Source organism: Lithobates pipiens, unplaced genomic scaffold (genome assembly GCF_037356315.1).
Source record: "Lithobates pipiens isolate NorthernLeopardFrog02 unplaced genomic scaffold, aLitPip1_a1.2 Scaffold_18, whole genome shotgun sequence".
Classification (NCBI taxonomy): domain Eukaryota; kingdom Metazoa; phylum Chordata; class Amphibia; order Anura; family Ranidae; genus Lithobates; species Lithobates pipiens.
The window spans coordinates 134,456,879-134,481,957 of NW_027507758.1; the positions used below are offsets into that span (position 1 = coordinate 134,456,879).

The window sequence follows — 25,079 nt, forward strand, 5'->3', positions numbered from 1 at the left end:
TGTATCAGTGCCCTCATTCCCCCTTCACATCACAGTCCCTCCCTCCTTCATATCAGTGTTCTAAGCCTCCTTCTCATCTAGGTAGTTCTTAATAGTGCCACTTTTAAAGATTATGTAAACCCAACATTTCATATTCCTGATATGTGCCTGTTGTACCATATACTTGTATAAAAGAGTATCCTGTCCCTTTGTATTACTTCCTTTGCGAAGAAATCCCTGGTGCCCTTGCCAGTCCTTCTGCTTTCCTATCAAAAACTGACCACACTAAGTAGAAGAACACACCGTGGTCAGTTCTCTAGCTATGCTGGGAACTCAGGCTTCTCTGATCAGACTTGTCCTAACAACCCCCATAGTGTTATTAAATGCAAGCTACCCCCACTTCCTGTATTCTGGTCTAGGTGAGAATGACGTACCAGAGTGGCTCAAAGCCTCCTAGTAAGGATGAGTTCCGGCGTGTTCGCTCTCTCCACGTGCTGAGACACCAGGAAGTCGGCACGGCGGTGTGCTAATCACAGGTAGTGAGACATTTCCTGATGTGCGGCTGCAGAGATCGGGAAATGTCTTACTGCCTGTGATTAGCGCAGTGCTGCACAGACTTCCTGGCGGGCTTTGCACATGGAGTGTGCGAACACGCCGGAGCTCATACCTACCTCCTAGTATACCTGTGCAACCCAGGAGGCTTCGGGCCAATGAAGAACTCACTGCACATGCCCCAAGGGGAATGTCTGAGCAGCTTATGATTGGCTTGGTACAATGACAGCTTCTTGGTGGGCTAGCTCAGGTGGGTTCGGAGCTCCTCTCTAATTTTTAGGATACCCCAGTGAACAACGAAAGAGGGTATACAAAAATAAGACAGAAGTGGAGTTCCTCTTTAACACGTTAAAACCTTTATTAGATTCCAGTGAATGTGTATACTTCTATTCATGTCACTAAGCCCACAACTTTGGTCACTGAAGCCGCATCTGTTCATACCAGACATCCTATGATAACCAAAAACATGGCAGCAACTCCCAATTAGCGACACAATGCAGACGGAAGTGTGTGTAGGACTGTGAGCGCTGTACCGGAAGTAGAGGGCGGGACGCCGGAAGTGCTTCTGTCGCCATCTTGGCAGTGAGACAGCAGAGCGGATTGCCGGGTGTTAGATCGCTTGTTGAGTTCGTGTATCAGGATGTATATGTCTGCGGAGTCCCAGGCCGGGGAGCACATGTACAGGGGGATGGATTACCATTATACGGGGCCGGTGCAGCAGAGGTTCAGCCCTTACACCTTCAACGGAGGGTAAGAATGAGGGGGACTAGGGGGACCCCCTGTACCCCCCCATACGATGTGGTGACAATGCTGGTGAGCACAGGGTGGCCATTGTGAGTCTATAGAGGAATAAAGGAGAGAAACAGACGAGTCAGGAGCTAATTTCCTCCTCTTATTGTGTGTGGTGTGCAGATTTCACTTTCGATTCTGCAAAGTTGTCTGTCATCACTGATCTTCATGGAGGGCTCTGAACTGACCCCTCACATCCCACATTCTATCCTATCATCTAAATCCATGTGGCCGATCTGTAGTAACTTCAGCTTCACCCCCCCCCCCCCCCCCTTTAACTCCTTGCTGCCCAGGACAGCTTTGGCATTTCACACTTACACATTAAAAATTTTTTGCTAGAAAATTTACCCTCCATACACTATGTATTGTCTAAAAGCAAAGACCCTGGAAAATAAAATAGCGGCTGCTGCAATTTTTAATGTCATAATATTTGCGCAATGCAGTTCTTCAGGAATAGGTTCCATTCGCTGAAGTTCCAATTACACTTGTGCTACTTGCCTTGCGTCTTAAAGCGTTTATAAACCCATTACAACCACTTTAACCTACAGGTAAGCCTAGATTAAAGCTTACCTGTAAGTGCACGAAATATCTCCCAAACTTAAAAGATTTAGGAGATATTTGTAGAAATAGTGGCACTGAGCATGCCGTTTCTAATGGCACCAGCGAGAACGCGCGGGAGTGATGTCACAGTGCCGGAGCCACAATACCCGGAAGTCACTCTGGGTTGGATTGTGGCATCGGAGGAGGCAAACGAGCGCCAATGCGGGGGGCTTCGATCTCAGGTAAGTAATTCATAATGAGCTAGTATCCTATGTATACTAGCTCATTATGCCTTTGTCTTGCAGGGTATATTTTTTTTTCCCAGGGGCTTTACTTCCTCTTTAAAGTGGAAGTAAATCCTCCTTTGTCAAGGAAGCTGCCATCTTGGCCTGTGTTTAATCTTCAATTGCCATGATGCTTGTGTGATCAGTTATGACACCAGCCATTGGTTGGTTTGACAGTTTAGTTGAGAGCACATCCAATGTAACTTTTTTTTTTTTTTTTAAAACACTTAAATTGATGGGTTTACTTCTACGTTAAATCGGAGCTCCACCCAAAAGGGGAAGAAGGGGAAGCTTCACTTATTTGCTTCCTCCCTGCCACATTTGGCACCTTTGGGGGGGATCTGTATTTGATTGGCACCATCCCCACTTCCGGGTAACCTCACCATGACGAGGTCTCCCAGAAGTTTGGCCCCCTTCCTACTTCCCCCATAGTAGGGAGAATGGCAGCAGCATCCGAGAGCCAATTGAAAAATTGTCTGGGGTGCCGACATCGTGGGATCCCTGGACAGGTAAGGCTTAATATACATGGGACGTTTTTACAATGTCTCCTGAGTGATTTAACTTGACAGATAATAACCCACGTTTAAAACATCAGTTTTGCCACGTTTGCGTTTAGAAGCGTTTAAAAAAAAAAAATGTTTTCTTCAAAAATAGTCAAAAATGGGAAAACAGCTGTAAACGAAACACGGCTAAACGCGAGTTACCGCACTTGCCGTTGGAAACTTCGGCATCTGAACTCATTTTTTGCCTTTAAAGAAAAGTCTATAAACGCAACTGCCTAAAATTCGACAACCTGTGTACATATACACATAAGATAACATTGGATGAGTTCGGGGGCAGTTGAAAAAAGCATCCAACTGCCACTGAACGTCCGTTTACCAGCAGCAGTGTACATGAGGTTTAAGTGTCCTAATATTAAAAGTCGGCAGCTACAGTATTTGTAGCTGCTGACTTTTAGTTTTTTTTTGTGGGGGGGGTGTGGCTGGAGCTCCACTTTAAAGTCACAGCCCATGTATTTCTATGGAAGCCTTTCAAATCTATGCGATTTTAAGGTTCCTACGTAGCTTTGATGGGACTTTAGTGCCTTAGACTGCAATGTAAACTCTCAAAGGTCACATCATAATATTATTAATGTGACAGTTGTGCAACAGCCAAAGTCACATCAAAGTTGCAATGGAAGTGGCACAACTTTGGAATCGCACAAGTGTGAATAGAGCTTAAAAGGATAAGTTCACCTTTTGCGCAACATGTTGCACCCAAATTTAGGGTGTAACATTGAGCATCCTCCCCTCTCAAATAACCGTCTCCTCCTTGTGACAGCGGGCTGGGGACCTTCTCTCCGGACCCACTGTCACAAATTGGAAACAGTTCTGTGAATGAATGCCTACAAATACAGTCATCCGTTGAGGCTGACAGCTTGTAGTTCTTAATAAACTGGTTGAGCACTCTCATAGTCCAATGAGCTTCTGGGACTTCAGTAACTGCCTGCCCATATCATCGGAGGTACAGGCAGACAGCTACACTGACAGTCTGCAGGAGCCGGACATTGCACCTGCGATCAGCCTTACAGGCTCCTAAGAAAAAATAAATGCACTTTTTTACCTGCAAAAAAGTGAGCAGAAAGATATAAGTTTAAAAGTGAAAGCTGCAGCACTATAAATCTGCTGTCATTGTTTACTGTGCATTGTCATTCACTAATAGTCCTTTGAGATTTTTCTACTTGATGTGAAAACACTGGTGACGTGGGGCGAATGGGGAGCAGCTGGTGGTCAAGAAGTAACCCATCAGCATTCCTGGGTTTGCCTCCCCCCCCCCCCCATTTTTTTTTTTGTCAAATGTGCTGTACTGTCACTGTTTAACCAGCTGAAATTACTGTAGCCAAGGCTACTAGTTTCATTGTGTTAACATTTGTGTATATATATATATATATATATATATATATATATATATATATATATATATATATATATATATATATTGTGTGTGTGTTCATAAGGTAGGATGCAGTAGTTGGATCTCTAAAAATTCCCTCATGGACCATTTAGTTACAATACTGTGGAAGTCACAGCAAGTTCTGCTTCCATATCTCACGCAATGCCACGCTCTTTCCTCAGGTTATTTAGTCACTCGGAACCAAATGGTACCAGTAGTTCAGCTTCCACCATGATATCCAGTTTAACTGAAGACAAAACTTTTTTTTTTAAGTTCCACGCTCTCTTTTTGTCCTTTTTACCATTGAAAGTGTAAAAAAATTTAATTTTTTAGTTTGTCCCTCCCCAGAAAACCCCCCAACAAGTAATAGAGGTGAAATCGTCCAATGGGGACATTAGTTCTGGTGACCTCATTTCCTGTTTTGGCTATGAGATAGGAAGTGAATGAAATCTCCCCAATGGGACACAAATGCAGACAAAAAAAACTTAGACCTTATAACTCTCCATTGCTCTTTTCATAAGGGAAAAAAAAGTTTTACCTATAGTTTTACGTTTGTACTTTAAAGCAACAGCCATGTTTGTTTTGTTTTTGACAAGTGTAAAAACAAACAATGGGCCTATGTAAAACCATATGTGTTGCCGCAAGCATTCAGTCACTTTTCGCTTTCATTTTTTGGGGAGGACTTTTGTGTCTTGGACAACACATGCAGCTGTTTACACTGATCAGTGAGGTCAGTTTTTAAGATTATCATACATACAATTATGCTTTAAAGTACTATAACTATTGTACACCGTTTTATGTATTTTACTGTATATAATATGAATAATAATATTGTTTTTCTTTTCCAGTACCGTATTGGCTCTTGCTGGTGAAGATTTTGCACTTGTTGCTTCAGATACACGGCTCAGCGAGGATTATTCAATCCACAGCAGGAACACACCAAAATGCTACAAATTGTAAGTGACTTTTAATACAAAGTGGCTACAATGCACCTTTTATTGTTAGAGGATAAATATCAATAAAAAAACGCTAGTACTCCTAAGTGGTGTGATCTATATTATTAAAAAATAAATGTTGTGTGACTGCGACAAACATTCGCACAGCTGCAGTGAAAAATTGGCCACTAGATAGTACAGTAATTTTTCATAGTGGCTGTGCAAATGTTTGTCACTTTTGTACAACTATTTTTTTTTTTTTTTTATATTAACAAATGATCCCCTTTGTCATAAATGTAAAGTTCAGCCAATACTTTTTCCAGCTTTTGACTGAATGGGGATAGATTAGTACCACTTATTGGGAGCTTCAGCTGCTAACCTGAGCTGTGTGAGATTACCCTCACACACAGCACCGATGATAATAGTTCTTTCAGAGAGTAAGTGAAAGAAAATCTCCAATAATACAAAGTAATAATAAAAACAAAAAAAAACTGTCAGACTTTTTTCATTGCCATTGTGAAAGTTATTAAAGGCCAAGTTCAGCTTCGCAGAAAAAAATAATAAATGCATGTATTTTTGCAGGAAAAAAGGGGTGCGGGGGCCAGGTCTGGAGCATGTTACACATCACACCTGAGTTATGGGTGTTGCATGTAACATGCACTGAAAGGTAAACCCGTCCTAAGGGCAAATCTCTTGCTTTCTCTGCATATGCATTTTGTGTGTGTATGTATTTTTAGATAGACCCACACCGATCAGCCATATGATCATGGACCATAACGTCTTGAGGCATGGACTCCACTATGTGCTCACGTGCCCATTGTTGGCACTTTTGGGGGTGGACGTGGGTCAGTGTGGGCACCCTGACCGGTGTGCCACTACACGGCCACATACGCAACAAACTGATGTACTGTGTGCTCTGACACCTTTCTATTGTAACCAGCATTAACTTTTTCAGCAATTTGACAAGTTGAGCTGTAGTAGCTTTTAGTAGTAGTAGTAGTAGCTTTTCTCAGGAGCAAATACTAGTCCCTGGAATTTTTGAAGAGTAATTTGGGGAATAAAGTACGGCCTCCCTTAATGGGAAACAAACTCATTTGTGATCGGTTCTAAAAATGACATGATTCATGTAGACAAAATGATTAAAGAGGAAGTAAACCCTTTCAAACCACTTTGACCTACAGGTAAGCCTAGATTAAGGCTTACCTGTAGGTCCAAGCAATATCTCCTAAACCTATATGATTTAGGAGATATTTGCCCGAAAATGGGCACCGCTGTCTACGGCGCATGCGCTGTAGACAGCGGCGCGCAGGCGCACTAAATGCGGCAAGTCCAGGAATGGATTTGCCTGATTTGTCGACTCCCGTGCGCATGCGCGGGAGTGACGTCATCGCGGCTTCGCCGAATGGCAGCAGCGGAGCTGCGAGACGCGACTCCCGTGCGCATGCGCGCGAGTGACGTCATCGCGGTTTCGCCGCTGTGATTCGTCGGAGCTGCGAGACGCCACCAGCAAGATGGATGCGGCGAACTACAGGTAAGTGACACATAATGAGCTACTATGCGATGCATAGTAGTCCATTATGCTTTACCTTTGCAGGGAAAAAAAGAGGAAGTAAACCCATCAGGCGGTCTGCCCGGAAGTGGGTGCAGATACCTGGATTATCCAGGTAACTGCACCCCCCTCCCCCCTGAAAGGTGCCGATTGTGGCATCGGAGGGGGGGGGGGGGGGATCAGATTAGCAGAACTTCCCCTTTAGGGTGAAGAACCGCTTTAACTAGTAAAACATTTTTTTTTCTGCCAGTAAGTACTTATACAGCCCACTTCCTGTTGTCTGGAAAAAAGCCTAGGCTTATTACGTGCACAGCTTTCTCTCTCTTTCTTGTTAGTTTGCCAGGAAGGGAGGGGGGTGAGTCAAGAGGGCCAATGAGAGCTGCAGAGCTGGAGGTGTCTATGTAAATCCAGAAAGTGAACAGGCAGCAGCTTCAGCTGCCCACTGTTAAAATGGATACAGCCAGACTTGGCAAGTTCAGAATCAGTATCTATAAAATAATATGCAAAGTGATTGGAAGGAAACTTCAGAATGGCAAAGATGTTTTAATCACAGATTATATGAGCAGACTGCAGTTACTTTTTAAGGTATCGAGACTGAAGTTTGATAACTCGAACCTTCAGCTCCCTTCACGTATTTTCTATGGGATTAAGGGCTGAAGACTGGCTAGGCCACTCCGGGACCTTAAGGTGCTTCTTCTTGATCTGCTCCTTTGTTGCCTTGGCTGTGTGTTTGTGGGTCATTGTCATGCTGAAATACACATCCACGACCCATGTTCAATGCCCTGGCTTTGGGAAGGAGATTCTCACCCAAGATTTGATGGTACATGGTCCTGTCCATCCTCCTTTTTTGATGCGGTGAAGTTATCCTGTCCCCTATTATCATAAAAACGCCCAAAAAGCATAATGTTTCCACCTCCATGTTTGATGGTGGAGGTGGTGTTCTTGGGTTCATAGGGAGCATTTCTCCTCCAAACATAGCAAGTTGAGTTGATGCCATAGAGCTTGATTTTGGTCTCATCTGACCAAGACACTTTCACCCAGTTCTCCTTTGAATCATTCAGATGGGCTTGTACATAGGCTTTTTTGAGTAGGTGGACCTTGCGGGCACTGCAGGATTTCAGTCCTTCACGGAGTAGTGTGTTACCAATTGTTTTCTTGTTGACTATGGTCCCAGCTGCCTTGAGATCATTGACAAGGTTCTCCTGTGTAGTTCTGGGCTGATTCCCCTCCGTACTCATAATCATTCAAACTCCATGAGGTGAGATCTTGCATGGAGCCCAAGACTGAGGGAGATTGACAGTTATTTTGTGTTTCTTCCATTTGTTAATAATCACATCAACTGTTGTCACCCTCTCATCAAGCTGCTTGACGATGGTCTTGAAGCCCATTCCAGCCTTGTGTAGGTCTACAATCTTGTCGCTGACATCCTTGGACAGCTTTTTGGTCTTGGCCAGGGTGGAGAGATTGCTTCTGTGGACAGATGTCTTTTTATACGGGTAACAAGCTGAGATTAGGAGCACTCCCTTTGAGAGTGCTCCTAATCTGAGCTTGTTACATGTTTAAAAGAAAGCCAGAAATCTTGCTGATTATTAAGGGATCAAATACTTATTTCACTCATTAAAATGCAAATCAATTTTTATAACTTTTTTTATTTTTTTTAAATGCGTTTTTCTGAATATTTTTTTTTCTGTTTCTCACTGTTAAAATAAACCTACCATTTAAAATTATAAACTGGTAATTTCTTTGTTAGTGGGCAAACATACAAAACCAGCAGGGGATCAAATACCTTTTCCCCTCGCTGTACATAAATGGAGGTGGGTTGTGTAAACTCACAAATCCCAGTGCTGTCAGGGAAGAGGAAACCTATCGTTTGTTCCTACTAAGTAGGAAAAACAATGTCTCCCCTCCTAGTCACTTCCATCACCACACAGTTAGAACACACTGAGGGAACACACAGTTAACACCTTGAATGCCCCTTGTGTGAACCCTTTCCCTGCCAGTGACATTTACACAGTAATCGGTGCATATTTATAGCACTGATAGCTGTATAAATGTCAATGGTCCCAAAAAAGTGTCAAGTGTCCGATCTGTCCATCGCAATGTCACAGTACCACTAAAAATCATTACTATAAAAAATAAAAATAAAATATGCCATAAATCTTTCCCATAGTTTGGTTTGCACAAAAGTTATAGCATCTACAATCACTATACGCTTATTGCGTATATATTGGCTTAAACTGATGAAGATTTTTTTTTTTTAAATCGGTGATATTTATTATAGCAAAAAGTAAAAGTAAAAAATATATATATATATTTTTTCAAAATTGTCGCTCTTTTTTTTATTTATAGCACAAAAAAAACAAAAACGCAGCGGTGATCAAATGCCACCAAAAAAAAGCTCTATTTGTGGGGGAAAAAGGACGCAAATTTCGTTTTGGTACAGCGTCGAACAGACACGCAATTGTCAGTTAAAGCGATGCAGTGCCAAATTATAAAAAGTGCTCTGGTCAGGAAGGGGGTAAAATCTTCCGGGGCTGAAGCGGTTAATACACATCTTGCTCATTTGGCATGGGACACATGTGTGACAGCCTTGTGAAGACTTACAGAAAACGTTTGACCTCTGTCATTGCCAACAAAGGATATATAACAAAGTATTGAGATTAACTTTTCATATTGACCAAATACTTATTTTCCACCATAATTTGCAAATAAATTCTTTCCAAATCAGACAATGTGATTGTCTGTCTGGATTTGTTTCCACATTTTGTCTCTCGTAGTTGAGGTATACCTATGATGACAATTACAGGCCTCTCTCATATTTTTAAGTGGGAGAACTTGCACAATTGGTGGCTGACTAAATACTTTTTTGCCCCACTGTATGTAGGTACTATCTCTCCCAGGTGCCTAGTGGAAAATATTAAAGTGGTTGTATACCCACATTTTTAACTTTTACCTACAGGAAAGCCTATAATAAGGCTTACCTGTAGGTAAAAAAAAAATATCTCCTAAACCTGTACGGTTTAGGAGATATTCCCCTCGGTATGCGCCGCTGACTGCAGCGGCACATGCGCACAAGGGGGTTCTCGCCGTCAAAATCCGGCAGCGGCCGACCGGCTGGACTGAAATCTCCCGTGCGCATGCGCGGGAGTGACGATATCGCGGCTCCGGCCACTCACAGCGCCGGAGCCGCGATACCCGGAAGAAACGCAGAGGGAGCATGTCAGCTCCCTCGGCGTGGATCGGGCCAGATGTCGGGGCCTCGTTCTAAGGTATTTCATAATGAGCTAGTATGCGGTGCATACTAGCTCATTATGCCTTTTGCTTTGCAGGTTTAAAAAAAAAAAAAAAAAAATGTGCGGGTTTACTTCCGCTTTAATCTCTAACGTTGTTAACTTCCCATAGGTTGCTTATTGCCATATTGTAGTCTTTGAGCACTAATGGCTGTTTTTAATTCAACTTAACTTTAAGCAATTTCATCCTTGTTTTGTAGGACAGACAAAACCGTTCTTGGATGTAGTGGATTCCATGGAGACTGCCTGACCCTCACCAAAATAATTGAGGCCAGATTAAAGGTATATTATGTAGCCTTTTAATGTTCAAGTTAAACAAGTTTAGAACCTTTCTTTAAAGTGGAATTTCTGGACAACATCTATGCTTACTAACCCTTTTAAGAAAAACGTGTATACTTAGCTTTTTTCAGTTCCAGTCTGGTCATGTGAATCTCCTGTGTCAGCAAGCAGTAACTGCAGGGAAGAGGAGAGGGCACTGGAGCAGTGGCATCACCTATAGCAGTGATGGCGAACTTTGGCACTCCAGATGTTTTGGAATTACATTTCCCATGATGCTCGACTACACTGCAGAGTGCATGAGCATCATGGGAAATGTAGTTCCAAAACATCTGGGGTGCCAAGGTTCGCCATCAATGACCTATAGGCTTCAGTGGCCTATCCATTACTGCCGCTTCCACCTCTTCCCTGCAGCGGCATTAGCTGACACATTGAAGCAGAATCGCATGACTGGACCAGAGCCATCTGACATAGTTGTGGCAATCGCAGAATTCCACTTTTTAAATAAAGTTGAAATATGGGGAGCTGTTAGTCTCAGTCTGTTTGGCGCTCCTGTTTGAAAAAAAACATACTGCAGTAGAATTTTTGTCAGATTTAATAACAAAATGTAAACAAAAATTACAGATTGCACCCTGTTTCTGTATACTACAGAGAAAAAAAAAACATTACATTAAATTATTTCTGCATGGGACTTTTGTTTAGTTTGTGACAGTTTGGGTTTCCTATTGGTATAACCACAGTCTCTCATGTGCTGTCCTGGAAGATAATTGGGTGAAAAAAATGTTTTGGCTGAAGTTGGCCTCTATTCTGTCTACACTGCCTGTGCATGTGACGTGTCCCAGAAGACAGTAGGGAGGGGTTGAACTTCCTCACATCGCCTAGGTGAATAGGAGTGGGTATCTGTCAACTAGGTACCCACTCCCCCTCCCCCAAAATGATATGCCAAATATGGCAGAGCAAGGGGAGAGGAGGACGTTCAGCCTAAAACCAACTCTAAATCTACTGGCAGCCACGTTCTAAGACTGATTTATCCAACCCTGTAAAGCAAAAATTGCTATACATACCTTTTTCTGCAGCTGGTTCGGTCTGGTAACCATCGGCAGATGCTGTATGGAAGAGACAGTGGCTGGGAAATGCCAGAGAAGTGCCGTCACCCATAGACTTACTATGGGGTTTCCATTGTCGGCTGTCTCTCCTACATATGCCTACATAGAGGAGCCTTCGATGACAGCTCAGCGTGGGACTGGACCTGATTGGCTGCAGAAAAAAGATATAGCGATTTTTGCTTTACAGGGTTAGATAGATTAGCCTTAGAATGTGGCTACCAATGGATTTAGTTAGTTTTCGGCTGAACTTCTATTTTAAAGTGGAACTTTCCCTTTTGGGTGGAGTTCCACTTTAAAGAAAAGAATATGGAGGTTGCCATTGCTGACCTCCTGAATTCACTACTTTGAGTCACTGACCCAGAATAAGTATGCAGGTCAGTAAGGTGCAGATAAAGTTGTAATTCTTTGTGGTGTGCTTAATCCAATTGCTCTAAGTACTGAAGCCAGCGGATTATCATGCTAACCCAGACTTCTAGCATTTTCTGAGCAAAAAGTCAGCAATGATAGCCTTCCATGTTTCTCTCAGAGAAGTTGTCTATTTTGAGAATAACCAAATCTTTCTAGTCATTTATATTAATATGATAGTACATTGTTTTATGCAGCCTTACTGGAGATGCTGTAATAGTAGCAGTGTGACCTATTTCTCTTTTTTTATAGATGTATAAGCATTCAAACAACAAGACCATGACTAGTAATGCAATTGCAGCAATGCTCTCCACAATTCTCTACTCAAGACGCTTCTTTCCATATTATGTATACAATATCATTGGTGGCCTTGATGAAGAAGGTGAGTTTCTAAGACCAGTCTGCATTGATCTATATCTCCAAGGAGTGCATGGAGTGAGTAGTAGTTTGGCACAGATGAGACATACACTTGCAGAACCAGTTACTAAAATCTACGCACAAGCTGGAAAATTAGGACAAAAAACTAAAACAAAAAAAAAACTGTATTTAGTGGAGTGTGCTTAGCAGGAACGTCCTGCTCTTTCATGTCAGGAGAGCCTTTCCTCATCTAAGTCAATGAAGTAGAAGGGGCAGGCTTGGAAAAGAGAAGTTGGTGTCATAAATGTATGTCATGCTTGCTTTGGAAGACAATTCATTAATATATTGCACGCACTACGTTTGAATTCCACCATGGTATGTACATTTTTTTTTTTTTTTTTTTTTAACCATCTAGCCTTGAAATCTGCAAGGACATGTGCAGTGTTAATGTGGTCATTGACAGTTAAAGCGGTAGTAAAGTCCGCTTTGTGATTTTTTTACCTACTAATGAGGCTTACCTGTAGGTAAAATGAATATCTCCTAAAAGTGTACCGTTTAGGAGTTATTCCCCCAGCATGCAGCCAGGGTGCAAGACCTTCAGAAGTTTGTGCTGGAACTGAGGGTTCCCACATGAATGCGCAGGAGTGATGTCAACGCAGCTCCAGCTACTCACACTGATGGAGCCCACGCTCCGGAAAAAAGACCGGGGAAAGATGTCAGCCCTCTCGGCAGTGATGGCGTGCTACTGGAGGGCTTCGTTCTAACGCAAATATTTTGTAATGTGCTAGTATGCAATACACTTACAGGTGTTTTTTTTTTTTTTTTTTTACTCTGCCACAGTTTGCTATCAGTTTAATGTTGGTTACCACTATACAGCTGTACCTTCTGGTTCCAGTGATCTTTACTGTGCAGCCCTACGTTGTGCTGCACAGCCTTTCCTCCAAAAATGTTGCTAACCAGGTGCTCTTAGATAAGATACTTTGTACACATACTGTACAATAAAGTTTCTTAGTACTGTTTACAGCAGTAATATTATCATCCATCTTTATCCACACATACATGCTTCTTAAAACACATACCTCTATGTGCAATCTTAAATATAACAATAATATAAATATGCAAAAAAATTCAATTAAAATACTTTATTATGAAAAAATATGATGGATGTCGGTGAAAGAATAAGTACAATGCCAACACTCAGGAGAGGGATTGGCAAATACCCACAGGTTTGACTGGGGGGGGGGGGGGGGGGGGGGGCGGGGGAGATTCTATGCAGAACCTCTAATGGATAGGTCAGTCTGTAGCAGAGTCAAAGTGCATAAATGGGTAATCCCACTTGTCTTTCCAGTCACTAACCCTGATCTAGGCAGTTCTTTATAGATTCCAGAAAGGGGCTTTCCTAAAGAGTCATTACACAGTAAGCTGTAAATATCCAAATAGAAATTGTATAGGGTGAGAGGCTCCTGTAGATCCTCAAACATCATTAGCCTTCCTTTTGTAGAATATCTGAGGGGTTTTAAGGGAAACTTCACTCTCTAAAGCAACACTCACTATTTTAATCCTCATGCTGCTAGCATTAGTAAATAGATGGGAAACTATATAATATTTGCTTGTTTTTTTTTTTTTTCTAAACCCTTTTCACTTCCTGCTTTTCATGCCTAGGCAAATGAGAAGGGAGGATTTTCTCAGTTAAGCACACCCTCCTGCCTGCATGTCTGAGCAAAAGCCAGATGGATTCCAGGAAGTAAATGTTACATGAATCGTATGCCCTTACGCAAGATGGGCACAGCCAGAAATTCTAGGGAGGTGTTTTTCAAAGTGATTTCTCATCAAAATAAAGCATGGAGACGTGAATAGATGGGGAGTTTGCTCTGAACATTAAAAATTAATTAAATAGTATTTTTGGTTTGTGGTGCTCAGATGTAGTTCCTCTTTAACAACCTTGGTGTCCCAGATTACTGGATTAGGCATCTCTAGTAACTGTGAAAATGGAGGATTATTCTACTGTGGGGACTATGTGGAGGGTTTAGCTCCCGAGAAATGTCGATTTTTTTTTTTTTTTTTTTTTTTTTTTTTCCCCCCAACACACAAATTTAACATGTGAGAAAAGACTCTATGGAGTAAAAACTAATGGGGCCTTTTAAGACCCCTGGAGTGCAACTTCTAACACAATAGTGGCTCCCCCATCATCACCCCTGACACCATCTACTATGGGCAAGCCAGCTAAATAATTATGAAGGTTGGGCAGCACCAGACCACCCCTGAGATTGTACTTGCTTAAGGTTTATGTACACCTTTTTTTTTTTTTGCCTTGTTTCATGTGATAATTTGACGAAAGCCATTGTTAATTTTCAGGCAAAGGTGCTGTGTACAGTTTTGATCCAGTAGGATCCTATCAGAGAGATGCATACAAAGCTGGTGGCTCTGCAAGTGCCATGCTCCAGCCCCTTCTGGACAATCAGGTAAGATGTCTAGTGAACAATTTATTTTCATTATATCCTATCCATTTCAACGACTGCCCCATAACAGGTTTACTGCTACAGGGCCGCCGTTCTGTGCAGATTATGTGTGTGTGTATATATAATATTTATATTTCTGCACTTCGGCCTAGGGGGCACGCCGTTTCTGCTGTGATTAGTCACAGCAGAAGCCAATCACTGGGTGCCGGTGTATGGATATCTGGATTGAATGGTAAGAGAGGCTGGACGGTAAACAAGGCAGAACTCCATTCTGACAGCAGGGATGTGATGGATTTTCTTTCCCTAGAAAGCAGGAAATAAAATCCATCACATCCCTTAGCAAAAGCACCTAACTTAGTACAAAACAAAAACCTGGCTAGGTACACATTTAACCCTTTGCTCCCTTCCCAGCCAGTGTCATTAGTACAGTGACCGTGCATATTTTTAGCACTGATCACTGTATTGGTGTCAGTGTTTCGATTGTCTGCCACAATATTGCAGTCCTGCTATACGTTGATCGCTGCCATTACTAGTATAAAAAAATAATAATTCCAGTATATATCCCATGGTTTACAGATGCTATAACTGTTGCGAAAATGAATCCGTATTCCCCCCCCCCCCCCCCCTTTTTTTTTTTTTTTTTTTTGTTTATAGCACAAAAAAATAAAACTGCAGCGGTGAAAAAAAAAACTATTTGTGGGGAAAAAAGGGCATACGTTTTATTTGGGTAAAGCTGTGCATGACTGCACAATTTCCAGTTAAAGGGGAGGGCCACCCTGAAAAACAAAAAAATGTTAAAAATTACAAAAAATCTAAAAAAAAAAAAAATGAAAAAAATTTTTTTTTTTTACTTACCAGAAATGCCTGTTGCTAGGCACTTTCTCCTAATCTTCCTCTTCCTCCTCCGCGGAGATCTTCTGTCTTCTGTCTTCGTCGCGGCGTCTTCTGGGTAATGAGTCGCGCTGTGTTCTGGGAACTGTGTGTTCCAGAACACAGCGTGTCCCATTCAGAAAGCGCTGCGGGACTCGCGCATGCGCAGTAGGAAATGGGCAGTGAAGCCATAAGGTTCCGCTGCCTGTTTCCCTTACAAGGGATGGCGGCGCCGGGACCCGAGAGCCGAGGGACGGGTCGGCCTCGGGCGGCCGACATCGTGGGCGCCCTGGACAGGTGAGTGTGTTTATTAAGTCAGCAGCTGCAGTGTTTGCAGCTGCTGACTTTTATTTTTTTTTTTTTTTTATAACCGGCCCTCCACTTTAAAGTAACATAGTGCTACATCGCAAAAAATGGCCTGGTCATGGGATTTAAATCTCCCAGAGGCCAAGTGGATATTTGCCTGATTTGGAGAAATTTGTTTTCTACTGCACTATATAAAACTATAGATTTCCTTTTTTATGAGAATATTTTTATGGATCAAGTACTGATGCAGTTACATAATTGGTGAACTGAGCACGTTTGGTTTCTTTGTCTACTGATCCTAAATCCATTGATTGACTGTCAGGCTGGGTTCACAGTTATGCGAAATTGGATGTGGTTTTCCCTCCGAAGCGGCTGCGGTCCACTTTGGAAAAGGGTCCTGTGCTTCTTTGGCTCAGTTTCAGATGTGAATTCAGGCAAAAATTTGGACCTGATTTCCACCTAAATTGGTAGGGACGCATCAGAACCCTTACTGGGACCCGTGGCTGCATCAGCGTGAACCCAGGCTCAAGTGCACCTGTGTCCACCTAAACCACCACAATATAAAGGCATCTATGTATAAAGCAGACCATAATCGATCAATTCAATACTCTGTGCTGCAGACCCCTGAGCAAGTGCAGCTGCCTCCACTATGTTTATACGTTATGAATAGGATAATGCTAAATAAAGTAAAATATAGTGGTGTGGTGCTAGCAGTACTAGGAAACACCTCCCCCTATCCTTCAATGTTACTTTTCATATGGCTTACTCACATACAAATATACAGTGCCTTGCAAAAGTATTCACCCCCCCCTTGGCATTTTTCGTGTTTTGTTGCCTCACAAACTGGAATTAACATGGATTGTTTGAGGATTTGCACCATTTAATTTACAGAACATGTCCACCACTTTGAAAGTGTGTGTGTGTGTGTGTGTGTGTGTGTTTTTTTATTGTGAAGCAAACAACAAATAGGACAAAATAACAGAAAAAGGTCAATGTGCATAATTATTCACCCCCCCCCCCAAAGTCAATACTTTGTAAAGACACCTTTTGTGGCTATCACAGCTCTAAGTCACTTTAGCTCTCTGAGCTTGCTTCAGCTCCTTCAAGTTGGATGGTTTGTGCTTGTGAACAGCAATCTTTAAGTCTGACCACAGATTTTCTTATTGGATTGAGGTCTGGGCTTTGACTAGGCCATTCCAACACATTTACATGTTTCCACTTAAACCACTCAAGTGTTGTTTTAGCAGGGTGTTTGGGGTCATTGTCCTGCTGGAAGGTGAACCTCCATCCTGGCTTCAAATCACCCACAGAGTGGTACAGGTTATATGGAGCATACGGCTTATTGTCGTCCTATGTACAGGTACTCCAGTCTCTGCAGCTCCTCCAGGGTTGCCTTGGGTCTCTGTGCTGCCTCTCTGATGCCCTCATTGCCCGATCTGTGAGTTTTGGTGTGCGGCCGTCTCTTGGCATATTTGCTGTTGTGCCATGTTCTTTCCATTTGGTTATGATAGATTTGATGGCACTCCTAGGGATCACCAAAGATTTGGATATTTTTTTTTTTTATAACCCAACCCTGATTTGTACTTCTCAAAAACATTGTCCCTTACTTGTTTGGAGAGTGACTTGGTCTTCATGGCAGTGTGTGGTTAGTGGTGCCTTTTGCTTAGGTGTTGCAGCCTCTGGGGCCTTTCAAAAGTGTGTGTATATGTAATGACAGATCATGTGACACACAAGTGGACATCATTTCACTAATTGTGACTTCTGAAGGTAATTGGTTGCACCAGTTTTTTTTTTTTTTTTTATGGGCTTCATAACAAAGGGGGTGAATACATACGCACATGCCAATTATTATGATCATTTTCTCATATCGTCTTCCAGGACAGCCTTTGAGATATAGGGCTCCTCCCTCTGGGACAGGAAACACGTCAAGCCAATTAAATAAAAGGTGTGGTCCTCCAGGCCCTCCTCAGTTTTTGTGTTTCCTGCCGGACGGGAAGGAGCACGTTTGGAACTGGTAAGGGGAGCTCCTTCTCAGGGGTTTTGCCTGGGGAGAGCACCTTGATGGACCTGACCCTTAGCACCCCTCGGTCCGTACGAAGGGAGGAGAGGGTAGCTTTCAGTCCCCGCTGCCATTTAAAACGTTCGGAGAGAACGGGACCCCGATGCGCGGCAATCTCCCCCTCGGAGCGCTAACCGCTAGTACCTGTCGGTCGGATGGCGGCGGGAGACGTTCGTTCCACCGACCGGCGTCCGGGTACTGTGAGCGGTGCGTTCGCAAGGAACGCACGGCGTCGGGGCGGAGACTTTGCGTTCTGGCGTACGGAAGTGGGAGAGACGCACTTCCGCCGGATTCGCGTCATCAGGGGGCGCCGCAGGACCTGTTCCAGTCCTTTGGGCGCGGCGGTGTGACTACAGGGTTGCCTGGAGCGGTGTGAAGGCTCAGAGAGACTGAGTGAGACACAGGAACCATGGAGAGTGCAGTTGTGCAGGTGGACTCCGGTTCAACAGGCTCCAGTACCTCTCAGGTAAGCTTGGTGAGGGCAGACCAGGACTTACACTGGGGGGTGGGGGGTCACTCTGACCCGTAGTACCTTCCCGGGGTGGAGAACCTGCTGGTGAAGGGGGGCACTTCCTAGACAGACCCTAGAAGCACAGTGGTGTGGTCAGGGGTGGTATTTTAATGGGACCCTGTTTTTCTTTGTTTTTAGGTTAAACAGGACAGAGCCCAGATACCTTTACCCAGAAGGAAATGTGCCGTGTGTGGGGCTAAGTTAGGCACCGGTTGGGGGAAGCCGCTTTGCCCGGATTGTGTCAGTAGCCTGGTGAAAGAGGACTCGGTGGCAGCTTGTCACAATGTTTTAACATCTGTAAAGGATGAGATTGCATCCACCTTCCAATCTTTCAAAAACATGATGGATAGGATGCAGGGTCCCTCTGTCCCTTTACCCAGGGCCGTGAGTATGCCTTCCTTATCCGAACCAAGTCAGGAGGAGGAGGTGGATAGGGAGAGGTTACCCAGGTCATTAGCCTCCTCTAGGACAGAGTCTACTTCTGAATCTGAGGGGGAGGAAGAGGCCATTAGATCAGCCAGATACAAGCTGTCTTTGGATGATGTGGGTGACCTCCTCAAGGCTATATATGACACTTTGGAGATCAGGGAAGAACAGGTCCAGCTTTCAAAACACGACATGATGTATCAAGGACTAGTGTAATGAAAGACAGGGTATTCCCCGTCCATAAGTCGCTAGTGGAGGCGATTCTGCTGGAGTGGGAACAACCGGAAAAAAGGCCATTTTTTTCAGGTAGCCTTAGAAGGAGGTTCCCTTTTGAGTCGGATGCGGTGCTTCCCTGGAACAAGGTTCCCAAATTAGATGCTCCCTTGGCTAAAGTCTCTAAGAAGACAGATTTGGCCTTTGATGATATGGGTTCACTCAGGGACCCTATGGATAAGAGGGGAGATGTGCTGCTTAAGAGAGCCTGGGATGCCTCTTCCATCGGGCTTAAACCGGCCCTAGCAGCTACCTGTGTGGCCAGAAACTTGGAGTGTTGGCTTACACAGTTACAATCGCATATTTCTGCGGGTACTTCTAGGCAACAGCTGTTGAAGTCCTTTCCGCTACTGTTCAAGGCTGTGGGCTTTTTAGCTGATGCCTCTGCAGAATCAGTCAAAATGGCTGCTAGATCTGCAGCACTAGTGAACGCTGCCAGAAGGGCCATTTGGCTTAAAACCTGGTCAGGAGACACAGCTTCAAAATTGAAGTTATGTGGATTACCCTTTTCAGGGGATCATTTGTTCGGGCCCGGCCTGCAAGAGGCGTTAGAGCGCACGCAGGATAGGAAGAAAGCTTTCCCAGAAAGGAAAAAGAGACCTGAAGGGAAGCGCCTTTTTCGAGGCCCCAGGCAGCAGAACCTGCAGGAAGGGAGGTTCGCCCCAAAAAGCATTGGACAGGTCACAAGGGAAGAGGCAGAGGAGGAATCTTATTCAATCCTCCTCAACCCTCCCCTAAAACCCAGTGACTCCTGCGTCCCGGTGGGAGGAAGACTGGGGAAGTTCCTCCCACAGTGGGAAGCTTCAACCGAAAGTCCGTTCATTCGAGATGTAATAAGGAACGGCTACAGGTTGGAGTTTGGTTCAGTTCCCCTCCCAAATTTTCAAGTAACAAGGTTACCAAGGGACCAAGAGAAAGCAGAGGCTTTGGCTCTTCTTCTGGGGGATCTGGTGGACCAAGAAGTAATGGTGCAGGTGCCTCAGGAGGAGCGAGGCTTGGGGGTTTACTCCCACGTATTCGTGGTAAAGAAACCTTCGGGGAAGTTCAGGTTAATACTGAATCTCCGCCCCCTGAACAGATTTATAAAATACAAGCGGTTCCGGATGGAGTCAATCTTCTCGGTAACCAAGTTCCTGTTTCAGGGCTGTCACATGGCCACAGTGGATCTCAGGGATGCTTATTTGCATATCCCGATTCATCTGGAATCTCAGAGGTTTCTCAGGTTGGCGGTGAGGTTGAACACTGGTGTGTTACACCTCCAATTTCGAGCTCTCCCCTTCGGGCTCTCAGCCTCACCAAGAATCTTTACAAAGGTTCTGGCAGAGGCACTGGCCCCATTAAGGCTCAAGGCTATAACAGTGATCCCATATCTGGACGATCTACTGTTCATAGCCCAGTCGGCCCAACAACTGCAGAAGGACATACAGGAGGCCTTGGTTTTCCTGCGCTCACTGGGGTGGCTGATAAACCAGGAAAAATCCCAGCTGACCCCCTCACAGGAGGTCCTGTATTTAGGATACAGGATTTCTTCGGTGGAAATGAGGGTATTTCTTCCGGAGGAGAAGATCTGCAAGCTAGAGCAGGCGGTAGCCCAGCTTCAATCTGGTCGGGAAGCCCAGGTCAGGGAGGTTATGAGAGTCCTGGGGTTGATGACATCATGCTTTCCAGCGGTGGCCTGGGCAAGGCATCATCAGCGTCCTTTACAGAGACTCATGCTCCGTAATTGGGATGGCAGGCAGGAGAGCCTGGATCAGGTTATGCCCCTATCCTCAGCAGTCAGGAGGTCTCTTTGGTGGTGGCGGGCCCAGGTCAACCTAGACAGGGGTCTTCCCTGGTCCCCACAAGCTACGGTGGTGGTCACGACCGATGCCAGTGCGCTAGGTTGGGGTGCCCACCTAGAGGGAACCTTAGCCCAGGGTTCCTGGTCGGACCTAGAGACAGGTCGTTCCTCAAACCAGAAGGAACTTCTGGCAGTTTGGAAGGCTATAGAAACCTTCCAGTCCCAGTTACATGGCAGGGATCTGCAGGTTCGCTCAGACAATGTGGCAGCAGTAGCCTACCTGAACAAGCAAGGGGGAACCAGAAGCCCTGCACTCCAGGTAATTGCGGACAGAATCTTCTGCTGGGCAGAGAAGAACTTGTCCTCAATATCAGCCATTCACCTAAAGGGAACGCAGAATTTACTGGCCGACTTTCTCAGTCGCCAGAAGATGGGTCAGGACGAGTGGTCCCTCAACAAGGAAGTGTTCGAGGAGATTGTGTCATGCTGGGGAAGGCCAGAAATAGACCTATTTGCAACAGAAGGCAACAGGAAGGTGACGCAATTTTTTTCGGTTCACCCACAGGATCGGGCCAGGGGGATAGACGCCCTTGCCAATCCATGGCTGTTCGGCCTGTGTTATGCCTTTCCTCCCGTAAGGATGGTGGCAGAGGTCCTGCAGAAGTTCCGCTCGGAGACTACGGACCTCATTTTAGTAGCTCCTTTTTGGCCAAGGAGACCCTGGTTTGCCAGCATAAAGAAATTGGCCGTCCATCCTCCGCTGTTTCTGCCAGTCAGGGAAGACTTACTTTCCCAGGGGCCGATCCTGTGCCCTCAGATAGAGAGGCTCAAGCTTGCGGCCTGGTATCTGAGGAACAAATCTTAAGGTCACAGGGTTTCTCAGAAAGAGTGATTAAGACCTTGTTAGAATGCCGTAAACCAGTTACTAGGGCAATTTACGCCAAGGTAGGAAAGAGGTTTAATTCCTGGTTGCAAGAACAGGGAATTGCAAGCCCCGGGGTCCCGGCAGTCCTGGACTTTCTACAAGCAGGGGTAGAGCTGGGCCTATCTGTCAGCACTCTAAAGGTACAGGTGGCGGCCTTAAGCGTTTTCCTTCAGTCCTCCCTTCAGCAGAATCCATTTGTCAGGAACTTCTTCAAGGCTCTATCTAGATCCAGGCGTGTGAGAATGAAGTCCTGTCCTAATTGGGATTTGGCCTTGGTTCTTAGGGCTTTGACCCAGGATCCATTTGAACCATTAGAGGGAGCATCACTTAAGTGGATGGTACTTAAGACTGTGTTTTTGATAGCGATCACGTCAGCTAGAAGGGTCAGTGATCTGCAGGCGCTCTCGGTCAGAGAGCCATTTCTGTTAATCTTAGAAGACAGGGTAGTACTTAAGACTGACCCTAGTTTTCTTCCTAAAGTGGTGTCCACTTTTTATAGGACACAGGATATTATTTTGCCAACTTTTTTCTCAACCTCGGACGAGGCGAGATCTTTAAGTTTGTTAGACGTCAGGAGAAGTCTATTAATTTTTTTAGAAGCCACTAGGGTCTTCAGGAAGTCAGACTCACTTTTTGTTAATTTTTCGGGCGCCCGCAAGGGCTGCAAGGCGTCCAAAGCGTCTATCCCCAGGTGGATACGAATGGCGATAGTTAAAGCCTATGAGTTAGAGGGGAAGCAGGCACCCTTAGTTAAGGCACACTCTACAAGGGCGGTTTCTGCATCATGGGCAGAGAGGGCTGGAGCCTCTCCGGAGGAGATCTGCAAAGCAGCAACGTGGTCCAGCTACTCAACGTTCGCAAGACATTACCGTCTGGATTTATGGTCTGATAAAGAGCAGACTTTTGGACGTAAGGTCCTCCAGGCAGTGATCCCGCCCTGACAAGGTGAGCTCCTTGCTTATCATCTCAAAGGCTGTCCTGGAAGACGATATGAGAAAACCGGAGTTAGACTTACCGGTAACTCTTTTTCTAGGAGTCTTCCAGGACAGCCTGGCTTCCCACCCAAAGTTGTTTAAATTGGACTAAGTGGTGAGGATGTGTATTAACGTGATTGTCAGTGTGTTATGTCTTTCAGAGCCTCCCGGCGGTTCTTGGAGTAAAACTGAGGAGGGCCTGGAGGACCACACCTTTTATTTAATTGGCTTGACGTGTTTCCTGTCCCAGAGGGAGGAGCCCTATATCTCAAAGGCTGTCCTGGAAGACTCCTAGAAAAAGAGTTACCGGTAAGTCTAACTCCGGTTTTTTTAATTTATGAAAAATAGTTTTATGTATATATTTTTCTAATTTTACTTCACCGACTTAGACTATTGTGTTCCGATCCATCACATATAATTCAGATTAAAAAAGCATTGTACTAAAGGCTGTAATGTAATAGGTAAAAAGCCAAGGGGGTGAATACTTTTGCAAGGCACTGTATCTTTCCCCCTTATATACAACCCCCACCTTAAGAAAATGCATTTATCAATAAAGTGCAATAAATCCAGCAGAAGGAAAAAAAATAAAAAAAATAAAAAAAATAAAATAAATGTCTGTGCAATAGTGCGCTATGTATTCAGTGCAAATAAAAATTGCTTCAGCCAGTTGCAGTGTCTCCAATTATTCACAGTAATCAATCATGCTCCCCCTCCTGAACACCACACTAACCAGAACTCCTTGAACCCCTATTGGTTATAAGTGGGTCAATAGCGCTTTAAGATATCTTTCCTGCTGCCACACCTGGACTTGCTCAACAGGCAATGTATCTCCACCTCTTGAAACCTCTCTACCAGTGCATGCATGTAAGGGAAGAAACCAGGAGGCAGGCTCCAATAGTGTAAACCTGTATGTATTTGCAGTTAAAAACACTTAAACTGTGCAGTTATCGGTGGTCTTACTATTACATAAGTAATGTGTTCACTTTTATCCATTCCTGGTCTTGCACCCTTCATAAAATCATTCAGGCTTCCAATTATCTGCCTTCTACTGGTGGTTTTGCGAGAGGAGCGCTGCCATGAAGACTTTACTCCATTAGTTCTGCATTGAGTTACACTTTAAATCTGTCAGTGAAATGTTGCTGGGCCTGTTAAAGTTTATCCTTGGCTTTCCCACGTGGTTTGTACCATAACAACATGTTTCTCCTGCTCTGTACTTTAGATATTAACTGTATTTCTTTTGGGTTTTAGATTGGCTACAAGAACATGCAGAATGTGGAGCACCTTCCTTTGACACTGGAGAAGGCTCTGCAGCTTGTAAAAGATGTATTTATTTCTGCAGCTGAGCGAGATGTGTACACAGGAGATTCACTGAAAATATCTATCGTCACCAAGGATGGCATAAAAGAGGAGTCCATTCCACTGAGAAAAGATTAGATTGTGTCTTTTTAATAAGCCATTTAAACTTGTATGCTGGTCTTTTTTTCCCCTTTGATTTATACAAAATAAAATAAACAAAAATTTGAAAAAATGTTCATGGACAATACTTGCTTGACCACGCTTACTTGAGCTACCATGATGAAAGGTCAATTTCTGTAGGGTAAGTGTTGCTTGAATAAATATTGGAAGATTAGTAAACTCTCCTATATTTGGAGATCTGGTTGTGGGAATAAATGAATTGTGAACTTGTAGGAATAATCTGGGTTTCTGCATGAATGTGGGGTAAGACAACGTTCAAAACGACCCAGTGCTTCAGATGTGGGTATGGCTGTATATGGCCTCAGCCATCGCTGGTCTGGCCCTGCTCCCTCTGTGACCAAGCCCTAGTAAGCGGGGTAAAACATCTCAGGGGGCACGGCCAGAGCAGCCCTGGCTGAGGCCATACGCAGCCGTATCGACATCTGAAGCACTGGTTCAGTTTTGAGCAGCATCTTACCCCACATATGTCCACACTAAATTTGTGCTTGATGCCTACTCTCACTTCCTGAATATTGGTTGGAACACCTGTTATCCTCCCAGCTTTGAGCGGCACTCCAAGTTCACACGTGATTTCTGCATAAATAGAATGTGATATTGCCATCTAAAAAACAATCCCTATATATTCAGGCTTTTTCACATTACTGTAAGTGTGCCAGTGACAAAGATCATTGGGGGTTCGTTCACACTAGATGCACAAAGGATATGCTGGCCACCATTACCAGCACCTCTTTAACACATAGACAATGAAAAATGCGTGGCCTCCAATTGTGTCTGTTCATACCAAATTGTTGCTGTGTCATAAAAAAAAAAACACAGCGTGCAGTGGGTTGTGATATGAACCCCACCTCATTGCCATGCCACTGTAGTGAATAGAACTGTATTAAAATGTCACTCATGCCAAATGTTGTGGCCATCCTCATTTTGTTTGGCATTCTTGCATCTAAAAACATTTTTAAAAAGTAAAATGTGGCATTTCAATAAACTTCTATGTAAAAAAAATAAAAATAAAATACACCATGTGATGCG

The 25,079-nt window shown here is 44.1% G+C and overlaps 1 protein-coding gene across 1 annotated transcript; it reads left to right on the forward strand.

Moving 5' to 3' along the window:
• The first annotated feature begins 1,079 nt into the window (after positions 1–1,079).
• Positions 1,080–24,105, forward strand: PSMB1 (proteasome 20S subunit beta 1). The gene is made up of 6 exons (XM_077486150.1): positions 1,080–1,281; positions 4,925–5,032; positions 10,051–10,132; positions 11,890–12,019; positions 14,350–14,456; positions 23,826–24,105. The coding sequence occupies exons 1-6, from the start codon at positions 1,172–1,174 to the stop codon at positions 24,009–24,011; spliced, it is 723 nt and encodes a 240-aa protein (XP_077342276.1). The 5' UTR covers positions 1,080–1,171; the 3' UTR covers positions 24,012–24,105.
• The last annotated feature ends 974 nt before the right edge of the window (positions 24,106–25,079 follow it).